Genomic DNA, 23,869 nt, shown 5'->3' on the forward strand with positions numbered 1-23,869 from the left:
AGATAAAGAGAAGAAGAAAAATGTTTATTCGCCTGTCACCATCACACCCAAAACTCGCTAAAGTAAATCGTTATTGAAGCCTTGCATGATTGTTTCTGATTTTCTTCTTTTTTTTTTTTTTTTTTTTTTTTCTTTCGACTTTATATTATTATTATTATTGTTGTTGTTGTCGTTGAAATAAACAGCGCACTAAATATATTTCAGACGTATATAAAACAACAAATGATCACAGAAATGGCAAAAAATTAAATAGACATATAATGCATTAAAAATAAAAACAGCAATAGTGCAGTGTAGTGTAGTGTAGTGTAGTGTAGCAGCACCAGCACCAGCACCAGCTCTAGTATAGCGTTGATTATTACTAAAAAATGCCAAGAAGTGAAAGTATTGTTGTTTATACGAGCAGGCAATCCAGCTGGCTGGATTGGCTAGTGTGGTTGGTTAGCCAGTGTGAGCACGATAGTTGAATGTAATAGTCATTATTACAGTACTACAGCTTTAGTAGATCGAAAGCCAACCTGTTAACTAACAAAAGCAACTAGCAAGCAGTAAAGCATTTTTTAAAAGCATGTGCATTATCGGTAAATTGACGAAGCAAGTAAGGCAAAATGAACCGATCCAAATCAACCGAACAGCGAACCATTTATTATATATGTATGTCTGTTTATATAGATATGCATATATTGTACACATAAATTATTACGTATTATAAAAACTCTTCAAATTAAGCTCCCAACGAATATTTGGCCACTCTCTCTCTCGAAACCATATTATATTCTTAAATTACATGTGAACGTGTCTTTTATAGCCAGAGGCAGTAGCTTTGATGCATTTTTCCTAAAACTTTCAAATTAAATTATTTACGTAAAAAGCGATTTGAGTCAACAAATTTGAATGTATTCAATCAATCGGAGATAAGTCCAATTTATTTATTATCGGCGAAAAACCGAATAAAGTGCTCGGCTGGACTACGATCTTGTCAAGATTAGACATATCGTTTAGTAATTTTTGAACGGGAAACTGACGCTGACGTAAGCTCAACGACGGCCGATTATCAATTTGATCACTTACTTGCGTACGCGCTGCCAAAACGTTTACGCTTCGGAAACATCGTTTACGCATCCCGATTGAGAATTACCGTCCTTTTGCATATTTCTACGTCTACTAAAACGGATCTCATCTTGATCCCCTTCTTTTTATTTTTATTAAATTTACCATTGTCGCGGGGCACTTGATCGATTATGCACCCATGGTTAAAAAATGGCGTGTGAATGGATGTGTTGCTTTGGAACTAGATGTTTACCCTTTACATGTCGGCAATTTGATTCAATTGCGAGATTGACTCAAATATAGAATGCGTTCATGTATCACTAACTTTGGCCGCGTCTTTTTCCCTCACGCAATGCTTCCGATATGCACACGGAATTTGAAATTTTTGTTGGTATAACTTTTATATATATGTAACGCCTTTAGAATGAGATTATAGAGATCGCATAATAATTTATAGCACATATGTGCTTTAAAAAAAGTCCTTGTCACCATCATAATATTCGCATTTTTCGGGATATGACTTCTAATAGTAATAGTCTTGTTTAATTAAACTGATATTATGTTTGATGCCATCGGCGTCCTTGTGTTTCTTTTCTTGCCATGGAAATACTCATCGATATTTCTGGGTTCTTACTTGCCCGATAAAACGATGTAATATGTGTATATCATATTCGGACTTGGATAGATTAGCTCGGTGATAAAAAATATTGCTAACGCAATGTTAGAGTTTACAGTTACATCTCGATGTTGCATCGCTCAGGCCCCATATTAAACGTTTCTTTTCGTTCAAGAATAAACGGTATAGAAAGTTGATCTGAATCACGTCAGTTTTGTTTCGTAAGTTTTTTTTCGAAAATTTGCAGAAATGAGGAAAATATTAAGTTTTTTAAAATATATAATATTAAGTAGTCTGGGAATTTTTATGCTATATCTTCCCGATACCAGGTTAAAATATCTTTCATCAGGTTGCTAAATAGATAGAGTAGATTAATGTTAAGAGGTATATATATATATATATATATATATATATATATATTTGTAATTATGTAGAGCAGGCTTACATTTAGTTTGTAAAAAACGTTCAAAGTTCGATCGGTTGTGTCATAACAGTGAGACGTAAGAAGAAGGCATGGAAGATCAGTGAGTGAGCGTATAAGATATATTTTATTATTTCTATATCAAAAAGGGTAAAAGAGGAGGTGCAGATGCGCATGGAGGAGAAATATATATATGTATTGGTTTCCGATATTTCGTCCTTGGGAATTTTCAGTGAAAACTTAACTGCGAATCTGCTAGGCCAAATAAATACCATTGACGACGGTACCAACTACTAAAAGCTATGATGACGATGAGGCTAACGATTTGTGACTTGCATAAACAATAAGTTCATTCGCGCAAGAAATTTACGAACCTACCTAACAAAGCTCCCGAATGATCTTCAGATTAGGATATTAACAGAATAGATGAAGGAAGAAGAAGAAGGGCTTATGAGCAATATATATTGCTCTTCCGAAAATGTATTATATGATGTATTTTAACTTGCAAACAACTCTGCCTTACACTTACTTAATTTGCAAGAAGTACGTATATACGATTCGTTATGGTATATGATATACTAAATAATACGTTATTATTATCATGTATTTAAATGTGCGATTTGATTGTTTGCACTTTTTTCTGTTTAACTTTAAAAGTATTTGTATATACACATATGCTCACGTACATTTGTCTTCTTTTTTTTTTTTTTTCTAAATATTTTCCATGAATTTTATTCGTTTGGCATTGATTAACGTAATATCTTTTGTTTGTTGTTATTATAATATTTTTACATTTTTTTATTTTCATTTTATAAAACTCTGCTCACTTTTCCGTAGCGTTTCTGGTTTTAGTTATTGGCTTTTTTAATTGTTTTTTTTTTTTTGTGTTTTTTCTTTTTTCTTCTCTCTCTCTTTCTCTCTCTCTTTCTTTCTTTTTGGATCTCTTTCTCTGTCTCTCTCTCTCTCTCTCTCTCTCTCTCTCTACATTTGACTGACGTCGTCGTCTCCCTTCTAAGCCATTGTATTTTGTAGGTATTTTACGTGTACATGAATTACAAGAATTGTCAATAGTTAGTTCTATCATTTTTTTTTTTTTTTTTTTGGTATTTTTTTAATGAAATTCTTATATTCTTTACTTCGGTGAGCGAAACAACAGTGTATAGTATTTAGGCAAACGACGCCTTTGACATTTTTTAATTGTTTTTGCCTTTTTTGTTGATCCATTTGATTTAGTTATATATCATGTTTGTTTAAAGTAAAGTTATTGGTTTTTTTTAACTGCATAAAAACTAAATCGTCATTACCATATTTATGATGTAGAACGCTGTAAAGGATAAACAGCAGAGCAGCGAGTTTTCTTCTCTCCGACGGATTTACTCAAAAAGAAAAAAAAAAAAAAAAAAAAACGCATGTGAATATCACACACAAAAAATATGAAAATTTGCAAATTGCTTTTTAACCACTTTTTTAATCTAATAAGTAAGGCGTTAAGAAGTTTGACGCACGCTACATTACGATTCAATTGAATTTGAAATACAACGACGTTCTGTTCTGTGAAATTTTGAGTCGACAATTTTATTTGTAATTGGTTTCTTTTGCCCGTAACATTTTTGCACCCGTTTTGGAATGCTTAGAATTAAAGGTCAAAGGGCAAAGACTCTTTATAATAGTATAATAGAGATTGGATAGAAGTTAAATCGATCGCAACCGCATACAGTCCGTCCCCCCTCATTATTCATATAAAACTTATCACGTCTTTTAGAAAATCAGCTTAAGATGAAGAAAATAAAAAGGTGCCCACGTCCTTACTAATACTCTTAATCAGTATTAGAATCGAAGTCGATTCAACTTTCGCCGCAGGTTAATTTTGAATAGGCACACACACACGCGCCCCCTTAACGAGGTCAAGAGTTTTCGCGGCCTTTAAATAATCTGGAACTGATGTGTGACACCGCGATGTGCGGAGAATCCATCTGACAACAAAAAAAGAAAAAAAGAAAGAGTCATGCGACCAACTGACATGCCCACAATCATTGTGATTCATCTGTATTTGTTTGAAATGCAATAAGTATCAAAGATTCACCTGAAGACGACTACTATAGCTTTCTCACTTTTTTCCGATATCTACATGTACGTTGATATTTAATTTAAATTTTATAGTTAAACGTGTTCATAGGCATACGTATGCAAAGATGTGTGTGCGATTATTTCAAAATATATTTCTTTAGTTCGCAATTGAGTTGCTTTTCTATCGTTCTTTCCTTTTTTTTTTTTTTTTTTTTTTTTATACGCTTCAAATTTTTGTAATTGTGTGCATAAAATACATTGCAATATGAAATTTGGCACAGTCTCTGTATAAATATGTTTAGATCGAGGGAAAAGTTCGTGGCGTTTTTCCCCAATAAATGTCATTGGAGCCACGTGCGTAAATTTAATAATTGTAACATATCAATCCAATACTTCTGTGGACGTCAATAGTACCCAGCGGCAGTTCACAAAAAAAATTTAAAAAATTCATGTCACAAGTCCGTTTTTGAAAAAACGAAATTGATGGTAATCCCTATGGTGATGAAAAGACGCTTCATCAAAGTCAACAATACATAATTGAGTCGCTCGTTTCTGCTCAGAAAATTTTAATGTTAAAGTTGCGACGCGTCTTTTTTTTTTTGCATAAAAAGCTATATAGAACAAATAAAGCTCAATATTTAGATACCATATGCGAGTTCGCAATCTCTGCCTTTGCAGCGAGTAGATTTTTAAAAGGCTGACATACATATCGTAATTGGATAAGGGTAAACTAAATTACGCCTAATAGGTTCCATAATATCCTTGATATGTTCTAAAACTGCGTACTGCAGTTGCGAACTTCCGGCACGGCTTTGTATGCTTTCAACAAATCAGAAGAAAGTTCAATCTTTATACATACATTTTTGATCAACATAGACCAAAACGGGGAAACTGTAGAAAAAAGGAAAAATTTATTTATGTACTTTTACGATTAATTTTAAGATTTATATATGGTATCGATCAAGTACATCGTATAAATATGTTTATAAACTTATAAATCGATTTTCAGACTATAACGGGCATGTAATTAGGCACAAATCGTTATATTTATACCGAATCCGAATTTTCTCCGCAACCTTCCAATTATTTATTATTAGGTGTAACGTACAATTATAGCTAGGTGTCTATGGGCATTAAAATGATTGGACGCTCGCCTATATATTGATGCCTTGAAAACCTTTACTGAAGGGACCATGTACCGAATAGCATTTTGCGTAATGCAGGAAACGACTGGCGTCCAAAGCAGAAACTGCTGTAGTTTATGCATACGCAGGAAATATTTGTTTGCTTACTTTTTGCCGAGATATGCGCAAATTCATACCTTTTCACGTTTGCTTTATACTATTACCTGTAGGTTATCAATAAGGACAACTTTAACAAACTAAAAAAAAAAAAAATCCACATATTAGTTATTAATGTCGAGTGATGAAGACGTAAAAAAGTTTTTGAGATATGGGGTAATACAGTAATTTAACACTCCCCCTACCTCCCCCCTCCCATCCTCCCTCTCTTCCTCTCCTCTGCTCCTATAAAGCCGTTTGCTTATTACGTGATTTCATGTTTCTCGTATAACATGTGTTTTCCCTCATATAACACGGGTATTTCCCACGTTATATTTCTGTACTGTGAAATTGATAATGATTTGTACATAAAGTACAGAAAACGAAGAATCATTAGATAGGGAAATTTTAATGAATATATAGACAAACAAGACGATATGCTTTTAAGTAAATCAAATAACAAAAAGATAACGCGTTAGACGAGATCATACGAGCGCGTTTTACGAAAAAATTGCTCATACAACGCGTGTTCCGATAAAGCGGAACTAATCGACCGTGTTATAAGGGGGATTACTATATTTCAAAATTATTCGATGAACTTTATTCATATGAGTCGGATCTAATTTTTATTTTTTTTATATATTACATATTATCTGATCCAATTTTCGAATTGTCAACGAGAAAATATATCTGAAATTTGACACAAACAACATTTATTAATCGATTGAATGATGGATCGTATGGAGATAGTGCTGAAAATTTATTACTTACATATTTGTCTGAATCACGTGCATCCCGAGCGGTTTGCTAATACACCTATCCGAAGATAATTTCAAAAAAAAAAAAAAAAAAAAAAAAAAAAAAACAATGCATTTTGAAAGCACATAATAAAGCGGAAAAACGCTCGTAAAAGAAATGTTACCGAATCTTGGAGCAAAGTCGACCGATTAGAGTTTACGAAGCAATTAATTGAATTAATTAACAAGAATTCCACAACAAAGAAAATCACTGGTGATTTTTTTAACACCAGTCGCCGCGTCACCACAATATAGAATCATTTTATATTTGTTGTTGGAGAATCGTGATAAAGATTGATAAATTGCTCCAATATTTTGCTGGGTATGCGTTTTTTCTCTTTTTTTTTTTTTTGCAAAAGCAGCAGTCCATCGTTCTAAAAAGAGACCTTGTCGTAAAGAATTGTTTTTCCGTTTAATCAAATACCAAACAATCACTTTGCCAAGGCAAGAAATGAGATAAATTATTAATGCAGTCAACAATTTTCTGACATTTTTTTTGAAAAAGCTAAACTTTTAGAGATCTTGAGATCTCTCTCTCTCTCTCTCTCTCTCTCTCTCTTGAAAAGTTTTTGTTTCAGTATTGAAATCGCAATGGACACTTGCGTGATGAGATGAGAAAATTTAAAAAAGATTTTGAATTTTATGGAAATCAAGCGAAACGAACTGTCCGGTACTTGTATGTTAAATCAGATCAATACTGTCGAATAAGTTTGGAAAAAATTGATTAAGAATTAAAGTACGATTATTTTAATGCGATCTCAGCGTCGCATATCTCGCTAATCTGAGGCGAATTTAAAATTGAACTAAATGACCATGTAAAAGCTCAATTTTTAGATCATCGAATATTTCAACTTAATGCACCTTTATAGAACTATGTCTCACACATGACAATCACTGCTTGCATGTTGGCGATCGCGATCAGAATTTATTGACGATAATTTCGAAAACATTATCGATGTTTTCCTAGTTTGTTTTAGTCTATTCTATATTGTACGCGGAATGTGCGACTAGACCGCGTTCATTTTTTAATCGAATATTCGCAATATATCAAGAAATGTTTGTGTCAAATTTGTGTCAGTTTCGAAACTCTTTTTTTTTTTGCGACTGTGAAGATTCACAGAATTTACGAATGAGCGGAAAGGGGGGTGGGGAGGAGGTAGTTTCCATTAAAAGTAAGCATATACGAAGTGTGTATGTCGGTAAATCTAATATTAAATTTCTTTAAAATAAAAAAAATAAAAAAAAACCATAATATCTATGGTAAAACCAGTTTGTTTGACTAACTATTTTATTAGTCTAATGTTTAAGGAGATTATAGCAGAACATATGTTTAAATAAGATTGTGTGTTGGTCTGATGTGTTGTTTGCTTATGTCGCAAGCCATAGGAAAAAAAAAATGCTTCTTTTTTTTTTTTTTGGTAAAAGAGTAGTAGCTCCCGAAACGAAAATTTAACGCAAAATGATCAGATAAACGAGTTTCCCGTTTTAGTTTGTTTCGTTAACTGTTTTTTTCCATTCCAAGACTCAGTTTATTTATTAAGAGGAACTGTTTCACTGTTTTTTCCTTCCGTACTGTTGAAATGTGTTAGCCTAGTTTCTTATCGACAGCCCATGCTTGTAAACTAAATCTTAATTTTTGGCATTTTTTCTTTTACGCGACATGCAGATCCATCCAATTCGTTCAATCAGTAACCATACTGACAATGCTGGAAAAGTTCATCCTCATCCAATGAATTATTTGTGTAACTAATAAATTTTCTATATATGAATACAAATACGAATACAATTACGTGTTTACATACGTGAGTATGTATATGCATTTGCATTATTTTTCTTTCGTAATCTTAATAATTCGTCTCATCTTTATCCCCCTCCCCCGCCACCCTCACCCCATTATCGATCGTCAGGGAGGGAGGAATATTAAATTTCTTTATGTCGTATTTTCGCAATTTAGTTTGCAATATGCAAGGCTAAGTGTTCGCTTCTATGTGTGATTATTGTGTTCTATTGAACTTTTTGTTGACGTATTGACGCATTTAAGTTTACCTTAAATGCTTGCGTTTCGTTTTACGCGTTACAGAATTCAATCTGTCACGTGTTTCATACCTACAGTCAGTCAACAGATGAGAATAAATGTTACCTATTGTCTTGCCGTTTCTAGCATCTCGTAACATATTATAAATTACTATATATATGCTTAGTCAGCTGGGTGCAGAGCATTATGAATTTCTACAGCCGAAAACAAAAGCATCATTACTGAATGTCGCCAATAGGACAGACACAATGCATATCAATCTGACGTTCGATACCGTATGCCCAAAATTACGAAAGACAAACGTTAGGTGTGCTAAAGTCAAATATGTTGTCCCCTCTGCTATATTTAGCAAACGGTGCTCCTTGCGATTAACATTGGCTGCAGCAATCGATTACTTATTGTCTGTTTGTTTATACGATGATCGTAGTAGCGCTCTATTAAGTATCGACTCTATAAACTTGGAGAGATCGAACAGGTCTGGGACCACTATTACCGATTCTTAATATCTCGTTCAACATCTGCTATCCTCGGTAAAGAATAGGGGAAGAATGGTCGTTTGGAGCAGTGGACATGTTACCCCCAGCATTTTGGCTCTCTCAGCTTAAATCCTATTTATATATATTAAACTGAATTATTGGAATGTCCAGACAATATCAGTGTTCATTTTCATTCATATTTGCACCGTCACACTCTTAGAAAGGTAAAAATCGTATGACGAGGAAATGTAGTTTACCGTACTTTCTCCAGCTCAGCGAACTGTAGATTGGACTTGCATAGGCTTAAACTGTCATTGATGGTAATTTAACTTAAAAGTGTCAATGCAAGTTTTGCTATTGATTTGACGTCCTTAGAGCGTAACCAATTATTTGGACTGCTTCCGCTGATTCGAAATTGAGCAGCGTCTTATGCATGTTACCTTACCTGGAAGGAAGGCCCCAAGGAGGAGGTTTCCTTATGGTATTCTTGCCCAAGTATCTGCTAATTTAACAAGCTAGTAGGAAGAAGACTCTTATCGAATTTAACCCATTTGTTATGATTCACTAGTCAGCCGCGTTGAACGAGTGTATAACGTGTGAGGCATAGAAAAGCTCTTCTAGATTTTTCTGATTTTTTAAATAGCTGCTCTTCGTTCAAGAGACATGGGAATTAGCAAACTAAGACGCTGTCCAAAGCATCCAAGCGAGTGTTCGCATCAAACTTCTCCGCCTTTATGCATCTATGTAACTATGTGTCTATGTATTTTAATATATTCGCTTAAGCTAAGTACGACTATATATTTTATTCACGTGATGCGCAGGAAAAGGAATTTAAGAAAATGTTGTAAATTAGGTAAAGGAGGCATATTAGCGGTCTGTGGGAGAATTCGTAACTTAATGTCTTTGCTTCGCCCACATGGATGTCTCTATTAGTTGTTAATGCTTGCTTACTGGTTACGTCTGCCTAATAAAGTCCTGTTAGTTGGGATATTATCAAAACACAATTTAGAGTAAATTTAGAGTAATTCGGCAACACGTGTTAGATCAGAGCATCATTTCAATCGATCGATCGATCGATCGATAAAACATTTCTATGCTCTTGTGGTGGTGGTCTTCATACAACGTTATCTATTATTTATTTCAATGTTTTCCTCTTCGACTTATATTTGTAATGAAATATGTTGCGCGAACAAGATTCATCCCTAAGGTGATTTTTTCTTTCTTAGGTTATACGGGGTTCCACCTTTTTCTATTTTTAAATATTTTTACCATTAAAAATTCATTGAACTTTATTATTATTAAGAAATTAAACTTTTTTTTTTTTTTTTTTTTGTACCTACGGAATACATATGTCATATTTATTGTGATTTGTTGTTGGCATGTTTTTTCTTGTTGTTCTCGCTTTTTTTTTTTTTTTTTGTTATTTTTTTCAGTTGTTTTTCTCAGTGCTGCTTTTACTTAATTTAATTGATTCGATAACCTTTACGGTTTCTGACTCGTTTCGTATCTTTTTTTAACATAATTTTTTTTTAAAAGCTGTTTAAGTCAAGTACCAGGTTGGCACTTGAGAGTAAAATGCAAGTTTGTTATTCGGCAAAATATTCGGAAGATGTATAAACATACATATAAATATATTTATAAATATATGTTTGCTAAGATTGAGATTCGGGTAATACTTTACCTTTGTTTTTAAATGTATTCATTAGATTACGTTCAACTGCAACGACAAGCTTAATAATCACAATCTAAGCCTTCGCTTAAAACGGCAACCAGAAGTCTTACGTCAATTAGATCAATTACTCCTGCATTGTTTCCACTGGCAACGTCATTTTGACTTGTGTTTATTTTTTAACGAAAGATTTAGCTGCTGCTGGTGTCCATTACCATAACTTTTTAATATCTAACTAGTAGCTCGACTTTGCCTAATTTGTACTTAAAAGACATCTTCAATTGATAATCAGTATAATTTCAATTTCCTACTTAACCTCACTTTTGGCTTTTTGCATCTAAAACGTTCATTAGATATTTATTTTGACCCAATTCAATGTTATTTCATTTGCAAGTTTTGTAAAATATTGAAAATAACCACCTCTTTATTATTATACCTTCTCTTCCATAGAGGGATGTGGTTGTATTCAGTTTGTCAAAACGCGTGCAACATCCAAAAAGAGACATCATAGAGCCCAAGAAGTTTATATATTCGTGGTCACCGTCAAATTTTGAACCAATTGAAGCATGTTCGTTCGTCTGTCCGTCTTTCTGTCTGTATTACATACTCCTGTGGTAAATAATCTACTGGTGGCAAAGAAGAAGCTATCGGAACTCGTTGCACATTCGTTGATATTGAATACCGATCAAATCGGCTGAAGCCCATAGTTTACCGTAAACTGTGACCACTTTTGCTTTCAAAAACTAAAACAAAAATTTTCGTTTTTTTTTTTTTTTGCATTGAGCATATTCCATCGACGACTCTTACAGCACCTAAAGAAACATAAACAAAATCGGCTCGGCCACCCACTATTATAGAGTATCGAAATTTTTCTTTTTCTTTTTGTGTTCTTTCTTTTAGTACAAAGGTGATGCGTATAAAATATTCGACCGCGACCGAATATAATATCCTTAGTTGTCTTATTTGTAAATGGTGAAGATTGGCTAAACCGCTGCATTTTCAACTGGTTGCGGAACAGCTTGACATCGAACCTTTTAAATATAGACACTTAGTTTTCTCCCCTTAGTCTACTTAACATGCATAGCCGCACGCTTGTGTTTATTATAAACCAGTTTCAGGTTTAAATATGTTATACTTCCCATATGAAATAGTTGCTCGCTGTGATTAATGCTCCTCAATTTATCTCTTGTGTAATAATCAAAAAAAAAAAAATGAAACATGTAGGAATTTTGTTGTTATAAAAACGCACGTAGAACTGCATGTCCAGACAGACATACGTATGCGGTTTTAAAAGCATCCCAAAGTCAAATCTATTAATCTTCAATATCTACAATTTTTCCCAGACCTTTCATGACAACAAAATGTTTACAATTTCATCCCTCATTAAGCGAGGTTAATAGATATACAATTAGGGAGAGGGGGGAGGTATATATCGAATTTTTCAAATTCGTGGCAGTGGACACTTTACACATATGTTTTATAATTTTCCGATTTTCATAGGCTTTCTAATGGGCGCATTATCGTACGGATTTATGTTAAGTGATTTATGTGAACCAAAAATACGCCGAAAAGCCCTAAAGTACATCTACGAAGCATTACCAATTAAATGATGAAAGTTAATTGATAATAAAAAAGAAGTAACATTGTAGTCGAATAAATAAAAAAACTAGCAAATCGAATATTTGAGTACTCAGCACCACCAAAAACATTTCCCAACTGACTAAACGCAAAGCAATGTATATACCAGATGGAACATTATTTCGCTAGCAATATTTCCGTAACAAAATTATTATAAGGTGATTCACGTCCCGAATATTGAACGAACTCAAAAAGTTGGCTGTTTTTAAATCTTTTTCATCACCATACAGCCAATCTTAAAATTTCACTCTTTGCTATTATCGTAAATATTTCTGTTTCTCACGTTCTTTAATAGATACGAAACTAGATGAAGAATCACTTTTGAAAAAAATATGAAGATTGCAGTAAAATATTCGTGTTTAAGATGGAGACTGAGAAAAGTTTTTCGCAAACACGATAGAAATCGCGATAATGCGTTTGTTTCGGATTTCCTGTTGGTCTGAAAAATGTTAGAGGACAAAAAAAAAACCCGGTTGATTTGCTGTGAATGGATGTCTGTTTTTAACATTGAGTTGGAAACTTCGATATATTGAAACGATAAAAAAGATGTTGGGCTCGCGTTATAAGAAAGAAGCAGAAATGCTCTTGGAGACTATTTATACAATTTTTATCTAAATGCTATGGGATTTTTGAACGAAGTTTTGAGATTGCAAACCGTTTAGTTGATTATTAAACTTGGATAAATTAGGCAAAGTTTGGAATTGAAATATATTTCAAAATATCTGCGATAAGACATGTTTGAATTCAATCTAATCATTCACGCGGGCCACAACAATATGTAATTTATAGCGTTTTCGGTGTAAGATGGTTAGGAGAAGGTATCGAAAATATTACGCAAATTTAACATTTTGAGGGCACAAGAAAGGGAAAAACACCCATCTCGATGCATTTGGTGAACCATTTACTGCTGTCTATATACCATTCACTTTAAGTAGATGCTACTAGAGCATGCTCTGTTGCTACACACTTTGAATACTTATCGTAAACAGTGCATATTATAAGTATATACCGATAGTAACGCCATAAGAAGCAGACAGTAACAATGTTTAACAACAACTACATCGTACATTTCAACTTATGCTTAAAGTTTATAGTATGTATAGTAATGTGCTGCGTCTCTCTACATTTTTTTTGTTTTTTTTTTTTTTTTTTTTTTTAATTTATTTTTTTCCTTTTTTTTTTCGTTTCATGAATGTAGTAAGCAAAAAAAAAACGTCAATATGTTGCAAGAAAAAAAGAAAACGAATAAAAGCAAAATTTACACATGCATGCATACCTGACTATGGATTCATTATAGGTACATTAGAACACTACCGACCCCTAATTTTCTGTACTCTATTTTTTTGCATATAAAAAGGAAAAACGCGATTTGACAAATGAAACATTCCATTGAGAGCAAATAATACAAAGAGAGAACTCATTTACTCTCTTTTTGTCATTAAAGAATAAATCGAAGAAGACCTTGTTTTGCCTGTTTTGACATCTTTATCTGTTCGAATGTATTTAGTGTCGTGTTGTTTGGAAATGTTATAGTGAATTTTATTATGTAAATTTATTAACTTTACCAGCTTGTTTATAAATTGCCTTGACGTTTATTATGGTTTTACCATTTTATTAAGGAGAGGTTGGTATAAGTGCTCCGATTATTCTTTGTCGTTGTTATTAAGATAAAATTTTGACGGGGAAACAGCTGGTATCAAGAACTAGAATTACAAAAAAAGGTGACCAACGATTAAACAAATTTTAACGAGTGAATTAAAGGCAAAAATAAATGAAAAATTACTTCGTATTCAATTCTCTGCAGCAATTACAATCACAAGTAGTTGGTAGTTCGTAAATATGTTTGTTTTGTCTCGTAATGCAGAGATAACACATCCTGGTTTTGTTTTTTTAATCAATCTGATTAAAAATAAAAACTCATTCCACAACTTTTTTCATGGTTTACTTAAATATTTTGCTTTTTTTCGTATCATTTAAATTTTGCTTTCATTTTTTTGCACATATAAGCACATATATATATGTGTATACCATAGGAAAAGATTGCTCTTTTATTTATACACTAATAAAGCAAAGCAGCAAAAATAACGAACATTTCAAGAGAGTAACAAAGTGACAATAAAGCGAGAGAATGAGAAGCATATAGCGAAGGTTTTTATAGATTCTACTTCAGTTTTAATGCCAAGTAGTGTATCATATGTTTAGTAGTGGTAACGTAGTGGTGGTATTGAGGTGGTTTTTGTGTTGCTGTTGACTTGCAATGATAAGAAATTGAATTGTCATAATTAAAAGTCGCATCAAAATATCTAAACTAATACAATTTTGGTTATTTGTTCCTCGAACCTAAGAAAGTAAAAGAAAAAGTGAAATAATATAACAGCGAATAAAATATAATAATTCTAATAAACACAATGGTATGATAAGTGCTCGTCGTTTTAACAATTCGAGCAAAGTAACGATCATTAGTCGTAAAAGAAAACAGCTGAGTATTTAGTAACTCGTTATACTTGTTTTTGCGTATATGTGTTTATTAAAAAACGAGTATGAGATAACAGTCGTTACAAAAGAGAAGACAACGACAACCAAAGAAATGAAAACGACACAATATGGGAAATTAATTGGAAGAGAAATTCCGACAGAAGAAAAGTAATTTTAATACTTCGATTCGAAAAAAAACATTTATATATGTTTCATTCCGAAAAGTTTTAGAAAACGCGCCCGCGTTAAAACAAATATATTTGTACAATTTTGTGTTAATATTTCAAGAAAAAAAAAGCAATTCACGCCACAATTTTGATCTAAAATTCAACAAAATTAAAAGAACGTCACTGAAATACTTTGAAAAATTTTGTAGATAACGCAACCACAATAACAAATCCCTTCAGCTACAGCGTTCAATTAAATTTATAGAAGAGTGAGTGCGAAAGAGAGAGAAACACAGAGAACAGAACAGTTAAAAACATTATATATTTGGAAAGAAAATTAACGAAATTCATAATAAAAGAATCAACCAATATATAACAAGGAGATTATTTATAAATATCTGCACAATTACAAAGAGTGAGCATAAATTTAATTAATAAGAATTACTGTTTAACATAAATAACTCTCGAAATACTCAAGTCAAGTAATTATGTATAAATAATTTTTTGAAAGTGAATTGGCAAATTATTGTAATATAAACTAAGGTTATTTCACCTATCTTTACTGATTGCTTTAGTAAATGTGACGAAAGAAATTTCCAAAATACTTGTGGCCCCTGTTGCCCAATGAACATCAATTCAAAAAACGCTTTCTTTTGTTTGTGTACTTTGGTACTTGGTACGCTAGAAGTAGTAAACATAGACAGTTAAAATAGACAAAATTTATGCAGTAAACATGCTTAAAATAAACGAATTCCTTTGCCAATATTTAATAACAAGAATATTGTATCATCAGAACTATCATTTAAATGCTTTTATTGTGTTGTGCTTCTTGCAAGTATTGACTTAAATTAAATATGTGTTGTACTGACATCTGTATATATTGCATTAGTCAATAATGTAAACTTGACGTAGAAAGAATATTTACATTTATAGGTTCAAAATAAACAGAAGAGAACTTAAATATTGTCCGCATATATATACCAACAAAATATATACTTTAGAGGTCCGTATATATCCATATATACTTATGGCTGCTTTCTTGTTTTCGAAAACTTTGAAATCAAATTTATTATTGACAGCACGGTGTTTTCGAGATATTTTATCTGTCGTCAGTAATAAACTAGTACATATCCTAGTACACCTAATGTTGCTTACTCTCAGATAAACTTATTTATGCATATCCGCGTATACCGACCGACCAATAAAAATTTAAATAACATTAAAATATTATGACGAAATGTTTAAACCTGAAAAAAACCTTGTCAGAGAACAAACCAATCAGGAGAGTTTGAAGTGTGAGAAAAAAGAGAGCACGATAAACAACAAAATTTTAATTTAAGTCAAATCTACGAGATAGCGAACCGTTAGTTTACAATAAATAATGCTAATGTAGCGCTTTTTGAATTTTTTGTAAGGATATTGAAATTGTGTAGTAGTTTATTAGAAGGACTTGTTGAAGGACATGTTGAATTCGGGAAGAAATGAGGGCAATTTTAAACAAAGAATGGGAGGGAGATAATTGTTTGTTTTACATTTTAATTTTCCTCACCCTTCACTTTATTAGTGATTTTTAAGAAAATTTCATAGCGTTATATATCTTCAACAGACAGATAAGATAACAAATATAATCTTGCAAATAGACGACATGGGCTGAAAGATGAATTAAACAAAGTCGTGTAAAGTTTGGAGTTCTCTTAATTCACGACTAGAAGAATATTCAATTAGGAATGATTTTACATTTACCAATTATTTGAATTGCTTTACATCTCAAACATGTAAATAAAAATTGAAATGCGACGTCAGCTCTGTATGCCCAAACATATTTTAATGTGGTAATACAACTCCAGTCCAAACAGTCCATACACAGTTTTTCAAAGTGGCAAGTACCGCAAAGAAAATATCTTGAACAAAAGTACGTACTGACACGCTCCAATAATTTTCACTTAAAAGCGACAATAACTCTTAAATTTGAAATTCAACAGTGTTTTTATACAAAGCTTGGCAACTCTGTAGTAAAGCGAGACTGCAAAATCAAAGACTTAGAAAGAGTATGTCAGAATAAACAAAAGATATAAGATATACCATTAGCTTGAGATAGAAAGAGAGGCTTACCTATATGATCCGCAAACTAGTTTTGCCATTGTGTTGTTGACAAACATTTATAAAGTGGCGGATTGCTGAGAAAAATACCCCATACCAACATAGCTATACATGCATACGTGTATATGAACACACATGTAACTGAAATGAAAACGATCATCGCTTAAGGCAAGTGATACCACTCACGTACTCAAAAAAAGAAAAAAACAAAATGTACACATACCCCCTATACTTTTTGGTCGCAAGCTATACTCACGAAACGTAACATAGGTATGAGCGAACGAATAATTATACAGCAAACTGCTAACAGAATAATACATAAAAGATACATTAAAAATGCAGCTACACTTATTCGCACTTACACATTCGTAAAGTATACCTATAATATTAGAGAAAAAACGAAAAACCACTTGAAAGCATACACAAGTTGTTTCGATTTCGTGCAATAGAGACACCTTTCGAATTGTCGTACATAGTTAATGAAAAATTAGGTTTTTCCCTTTCATATATATAAATCGCTGAAGAAAGGGATACTTTAGTGAAACAACTAGAATTATAATTTTTAAAATGAAAATGGGAAAAAGGAAGTTCTATGGAATGAATACCATTTCATTAAAATGGAAAAAACTATGCGTCAGTAAATAACAACTATAAATATGTAATAGTTAGACGAGTAGTATGGGTGCGTTTATATATGTAGAGACGTGCATATCATTACTTTATTTAATTGTATTTTCATATATACGAATGCTTTTGCAAATATACACAAAAACACTGCAAGAATGAAGCTATGCACACACAAATATCTTTAAATATTTATATATATAAAAAACACCTCAAAACGTCTAATGTTATGAATGAGCGCAAAAGAGCAATGCACCATGCATAATGCTATATGGTGATCCTTTTCTAAATGAGAAAAAAAATTTAAGAAAAAAATTACCCTAAACAATTATCGTTGGCAAGTGTCATACTCAAAATTAAAAAATATTTCTAGAAGAGAGAAGGTGAATTATATTGAATAAAGCAAAGAAATAATGCCAGGCATCAATTTCTAAGAAGAAAAAGAAAAAAAGAAAGAAAAGAAAACTTTCATTGCATCTGGCAAATAAAGGATTGCACTAATGCAATATACTCTGAATAACTATTTCAAAAGAATATAAAACTTTCATCAATTTCCATTACACAGGCAAACAGAGTTCAGTTTTATTTTAACAACAAGATGAATTTAGGAAAATAAATAACTCGTCATAAAGAAAACTGATACCGTCATTAGTCAGATAAAAAATCAACCAATAAAGGAAAACGCAACAGAGTAACAAGAGAGAGGTAATTTGTTGTTAACGTCCATCCTAACTTAATTTCATTTCTCAGAAATACTATTTAATAGCTAAAGGGCGAGAAACCAATATATAGATTTTTTTTTTTTTTTTTTTTTGTATATTAAATGAACAATTATTTGCCAGTTCAATAGAGAATCTCATTTCGCAATAAAAGTATCAAACAAAAGTTACCTGTCACTAATGTGTATTTCGAGAGTTAAATACTAATGCGATTAATAAACGTGCGTAGAAGTTAAGATGTGCTCCTGAGCCTAAAAGAAAATTCCTTTGTTCTTTTTTCCTCTTCGCAAATCAGTTGCTCTTCGCTGTAAGTTCAACAGTTTAGCCAGTTGCCCTAATCTACTCTCCATCTTAAAAAAGTATAACTATTTGCGGAAATACAGAAATATTTTTTTAAACTCTCAATAAATAACACCGTAACTGTAAAAGAGAGGAGCACCACCAGGCAGCTATATAGAAAGTCCACGTCTACAACAATAACAACAATAATAATACCAACAAAAACGTCAGTCTCCTCATTTTACTTTTAAGGAACCACCAACAGAATTGCTTCCGTACATTCAGTGAGATTATACTTCCTGATAAAAAGAAAGAAATTTCAATAAACTTTCGATTTTTCTGCATCGCTGTTATCGAATTCTACACATTCACCAAATCTCGGAACAAGAACGGACGCATATTTTAAGGTTTATAAAACGGCGAAACATTGTTACAATAAATATTCCCGTAAAAACCAAAGGATATTTATTTTACGCTCGATTGACAAATCCCGAATACATCCCTTAGAAATATCGTCCGTACATTAGTTAAATTACCATTTACCAATTAGTGAATAAGAGGGGAATTATTGAAGAAAGTAAAGGAAAAACATTTGAAAGAAAAAGTAGAATAAAACAAAAGAAGTTGACGCCGTTGCTTTTGGCTAAGGCGTTATGACAAATTCGATTTCTTCCGCGAAATGCCCGTCTGTCCTAACGTCTGGCAAATATGGAATGTCTCAGCATCGCAGTATTGTCGACAATTCAAAGGAATATATATTCGTTAAACTTACTGATTCAGCGTTTCGAGCCATCGAAGAATATCAACGCAACCTACAGTCGAAAAGACTTGGCCAAGGTCAATGTGCAAAAATACAATTTATCGGCAATGCCGGCGTTATTCACTTTCCGACTGCTGATGGTGGTGGTGGACCGCCAGACGGTCGTAAATTCGGTTTCGCTATTGATGATGTGGAGGGTTCATTGGAATGTATACAACAGACGGGTGCAGAACTTGACGTTTTGGGTGCTCTTAACTATCGTATGCGTATTCATGCCAATGATGATGTATATGATACAACAAGAACGAAAATGGCCATTGCCGAGGAAACGGAGAAGAGTAAATGTATTCGTGAAATTAAACCCAATCAAACGGATATTGGACGTAAGGTAAAGCGGCCTGTCTCGGCTGCTTCCCTGCAAGCCTACGCGAACGGCTTAAATAGTGGTAACAATAATGGCATTAACGGCAGCAGCAGCAGCAACAACAATGTTAGTTATTTAGGTGTCAACAGCCACAGTAATAACAGTAGTAATAGTCGTAATAAATCGCTCAATAACCATTCACCCCCATTCAATGGAAACAGCAGTGGTTCTTCATCTCTTTCCTCGTCAAACGTATCGGCACGATTAGGGTCTGCAGTTAATTCACGCTCGTCACCTAATCCGATTACGATGGGCGGTAGTGGTACAACTGGTAGCAACAATCGTTATGGTAGTCCTTCAAATTTGTCTTCTTCCTCCTCAACCTCTTGTTTGCCTTCTTTAATGACTTCCGCATCATCTTTATCATCTACATTAGCAGGAGGAATTACAACAGGTTACCAATCGGCCTCATGTAGGAACTCTCCGCCGCCTATGGTGGTGGCAAGTCTTCAGAAAAACTCTAAGGGAGGCGGAGGAAATGGTAGCGGGCGAGGTTCTTTATTAGGTGTCAAGAGCTCGTCAAGTAAAGGAAGCGGTTCCTCATCTGGCAACAACAGCAAGTTACCTGATGTTTCGCGGCGGAAGATACGTGAACGTCTAATACATTTATTAGCTCTAAAGCCTTTCAAGAAGCCTGAACTTTATGCTCGCTTGCAAAACGAAGGTCTGGCTCAAAGAGAACGTCAACTTATCACCAATATACTCAAAGACATATCGACTTTGTCTCGTGACAATACTTATAACCTAAGGCGGAGTCTATGGAATGATGTTGACGAGAATTGGCCTTATTTTACAGAGCAAGAGTTACAGCAATTAAAGAGACGTAAACCACAGAACCTTACGCCACCTATGAGTTCAGATGCGGGCAGTTCAACATCGGGTCAAAGCCCCACATCATCAACCCATACGGGCAGCCCACCGCCACTGGTGGCAGGTGGTACTGTTGTCGGATGTGGCCTGAAAAGAGCTAGTCTGGAACCAGATTTATACGATGGGGCCTTATTAAGTGGCGTTCAGCCCAAAAAGCAACGCATTAGCCATTATAAGAAGGATATGTTGGGAGGAGGAGGTTTGACTGCGTCAACTTCTGCAGTAAGAGTGCCTGGCAATACGTACCAACATCAGAGTCGAAATTCGTTGGCTTATTCGCCGCCAAGTTATAATAGTGGGGGAAGTAATGGAAGCATTAGTAATCAGGTACAAACGAATGATGAAAATTCGGGAAATTCTGATTTAACTTTCAATGTCCTTAACAATGTTGATGATTTAATGGCTCATGCCAGTATTGGATATGGTGGAGTAGGAGGGGACCAACAACAATCCATTCAAACACGTAGTAACGGTAGTAGTAAAACCAGTCTTAACAACAAATTTGCGCCGACAACAAAAAGTATCACTAGCGGTAGTTTAAAAGAAAAACGTGGCTCTGCTTGCAATAGCAGTCGGGAGATAACGACCGCAACGGGTATACGTCGTAGTAATAATTCGCCCACGCCATATGCAAATAATTTTGTGCCTGAATCTAAAAGTAATAGCAGTGACGGTAATAGCCGCCCGCACGTCTCACAGCAGCTACTGCATCACAATTTACATAAATCGACCTCAAGCAACAGTGTTTTTGGCCATAATAATAGTCAGCATGAAGAAACTGTTAACAATCGCAGCAGGCACCACTCTTCAGGACGTGATTCTAGTAAACATTCGAAATCTACTTCCGCCCTTCAAGGACAATCACCTCAAAAACAATGTAGTAATAACAACAGCAACAAATATCAGCAAAACAATTATCAGCAACAACAACAACAACAACAGTCTATGATGTTGTCATACACTAATCAGCATCTAGTAGATACGCCACCGCAAGCGCAATGTACTATACTAAATACCCCATTTGTCACTTATCGTCAGCCCCAGCATTCTTCGCCAACGCAACAACAAATTGATGCGGCTGCCGACTCTTTCTCCATGACTACTAACTCTACAACGGATGCTTCGCGTTACGATTTTAGCAATTACACGCCTATCACCAGCATTGAACAGCGCCGCCAATACAAGACTGAATTTGAAAGTGACTATGATGAGTACCGTAAATTGTTGGGACAAGTGGATAGCGTGGCGCAACGCTTCCGAGAGATGGCTGAAAGTTTGAAAAAAGTACGGCAAGGCTGTCAGGACTATTATAAAATAAAAAATCAAATTCTAAACGAGTATCATCGAGTACGCAATGAAGAGGCCATCAATCGCGATAAGCAACGATTTGATTATTTGCATGAGAAATTGGCTCATATTAAGCAATTGGTTATGGATTACGACAAGAAATTAACTAGTGGGGCTATACCCCCACCATCTCATCCATCCCAATCACAAAAAATGATGGTAGCAGCTCAACATGTGGTTGCAGCAAATCCTTCTCAACAAGTTGCAAACGTTCCGGCGCCTGCGCCAATATCAACACAAATACCAACTGGCGACACTGGTACAACTCTCTCGCCTATGTTACAAAATGAAAGTAGTAGTAACCATTCGACACCGTTAGCTACTATAAACAAACAAAAAAGCTTACATCGCACTCATAATCGCCATCATCAGCAACAGCAGCAACAGCAACCACCACCACCACCACCACAACAACAACAACAACAACAACAGCAGCAGCAGCAGCAACAACAACAACAACAGCAACACTGTCAACAACATCATGAACCAGAAACGATACGCATAGACCAGCAATTGTCGCTGCCGACTACTCCCGATCACTACAGAAATGACGGTCAGAATGCTGGCGAACAACAAAATAAACCTACTCAACCATCATCGTATCAACAGCAGCAAAACCACAATGATTCCGATTCTGATAGCGACGATAGTTCATCTTCATCATCATCGAACGATGGCTCTGATGATGATGATGAAGACAATTCTGACGATGATGGCACCGACGATGATGACTCAAATTCCAACTCTAATGACGATGACGAAGATAATGATAACGAACATAATGCATGCTACTGACTTTTCTTGTATAACCTTGATTTATATGTAAAATATTGCACATACAATATATTTTTAAAGTCCCAACCCGTCATGCATAAACATATAAACTCAATTTATCTTTGGGTTCTCTCCTAAGATAAAGCAAAACAAAAAAGTCCTTTCTTTCTGTAGAAAAATTATTTCCCGAAAAGATTGTTTATTATATTAAAGAGAAAGAAATGATATTCAATATATATTGAATGATTGATTGATTGATTGATTAATTAATTGATTAGCAAATCTCTTCTTTGTTCAACATTATAAAATTAAAAAAAAATTTTTTCATTTTTCTTTTTTTTTTTTTTTCAATATCACTTCGAAATTGGTTTTCCATATTTCTCTGTTTGTTGTTGTTGGCTTAACGAAGTAAAAATAAAAGTATTGTCTAAAATTTTTATAATTAAATTTAATTTGAATTTTTTTTTTAAAAAAAGCTCGAGAAACGACTTGTTTTTTTTTTACCCCTCTTGGTGGATTACGCGTATAAAATGTGGGAAACTGACATGTACTCGTATTTCAACCAATTTGTCTTTTGTTGCTACTACAATTTAAAAAAAAAAAAAAAAAAAATTTACCGGGATCGGCTTTAATTTTTTCAATCAATTTTAGCAAGCAAAGCAAGAGTTCTTTAAAAATCCAAACACGGAATTAAGAAACTAAAGAGTATTATTCATTTTATATTTACGAATTATCGTCCGATCAGTCCAAGTTGTATACAATGTAATATAAAATAAAATTAAATTAAATTACGCATTTGTTGTAATTAACATTAAAAGCGTCTCAAGCAAGTTCTCTAATAATAAATGGTGCAAGTCCAAATGATAAATGTAGTATTGGCTCAGTATTATCATAGCACAGTGTATAGTTTTACAAATCTAGCTTTTTATTCGAGGATATGTCAAAAAAAAAAAATGCCTAATATTAAATCCTTGCGTCAGATAGTTACTAACTAACACTAGGCAGGCCGGTCGGTATGAGCGTTTGTGAAAGTAAAAATAATCACGGAATTTGTATATTTTATGTATATTTCTGTATTTGTTTGAACGTGACACGCGTTGCCCCTGGTTCTTTCTAAGAGAATTGTTCGTTCAATTAATTCTACAATTCCGAAAAATTGAATCCTTGATGATAACTAACTTAAGTCTCTGCTGAACGGCTACAGAAAATACAGTAGAGAGACGAATTTCGGATCGAAAATCTTTAGGTAAATTCTCTTCACAACAGCAATGAATGCGCCAA

At 33.7% G+C, this 23,869-nt stretch overlaps 2 protein-coding genes across 4 annotated transcripts in view; both read left to right on the top strand.

Annotated features, from left to right (window-relative positions):
• The window catches only part of LOC119631264 (RNA polymerase II elongation factor Ell), a 27,144-nt gene extending 3,944 nt beyond the window's left edge, over positions 1–23,200 (top strand). The window contains exons 2-3 of one of the 2 annotated variants that reach the window (XM_038023312.1): positions 14,750–15,106; positions 18,430–23,200. In XM_038023312.1, coding sequence (XP_037879240.1) covers positions 19,067–22,609 — 3,543 coding nt within the window. In that variant the 5' untranslated portion in view covers positions 14,750–15,106; positions 18,430–19,066 and the 3' untranslated portion in view covers positions 22,610–23,200. The remainder of the gene's footprint in view (positions 1–14,749; positions 15,107–18,429) is intronic. The other variant, XM_038023313.1, reaches the window with a different exon arrangement.
• LOC119631263 (chromodomain-helicase-DNA-binding protein Mi-2 homolog) overlaps positions 1–23,869 on the top strand; it is a 48,956-nt gene that overhangs the window by 8,870 nt on the left and 16,217 nt on the right. Inside the window, exon 1 of one of the 2 annotated variants that reach the window (XM_038023310.1) lies at positions 7,346–7,403. The exons of the other annotated variant lie outside the window; for it this stretch is intronic. Within the exon in view, the coding sequence (XP_037879238.1) occupies positions 7,361–7,403 (43 nt within the window). The 5' untranslated portion in view covers positions 7,346–7,360. Of the gene's footprint in view, positions 1–7,345; positions 7,404–23,869 lie in introns of those variants that run through there. 2 annotated transcript variants of the gene reach the window in all.

The sequence above is a fragment of the Glossina fuscipes genome, unplaced genomic scaffold, assembly GCF_014805625.2.
Source record: "Glossina fuscipes isolate IAEA_lab_2018 unplaced genomic scaffold, Yale_Gfus_2 1, whole genome shotgun sequence".
NCBI lineage: Eukaryota > Metazoa > Arthropoda > Insecta > Diptera > Glossinidae > Glossina > Glossina fuscipes.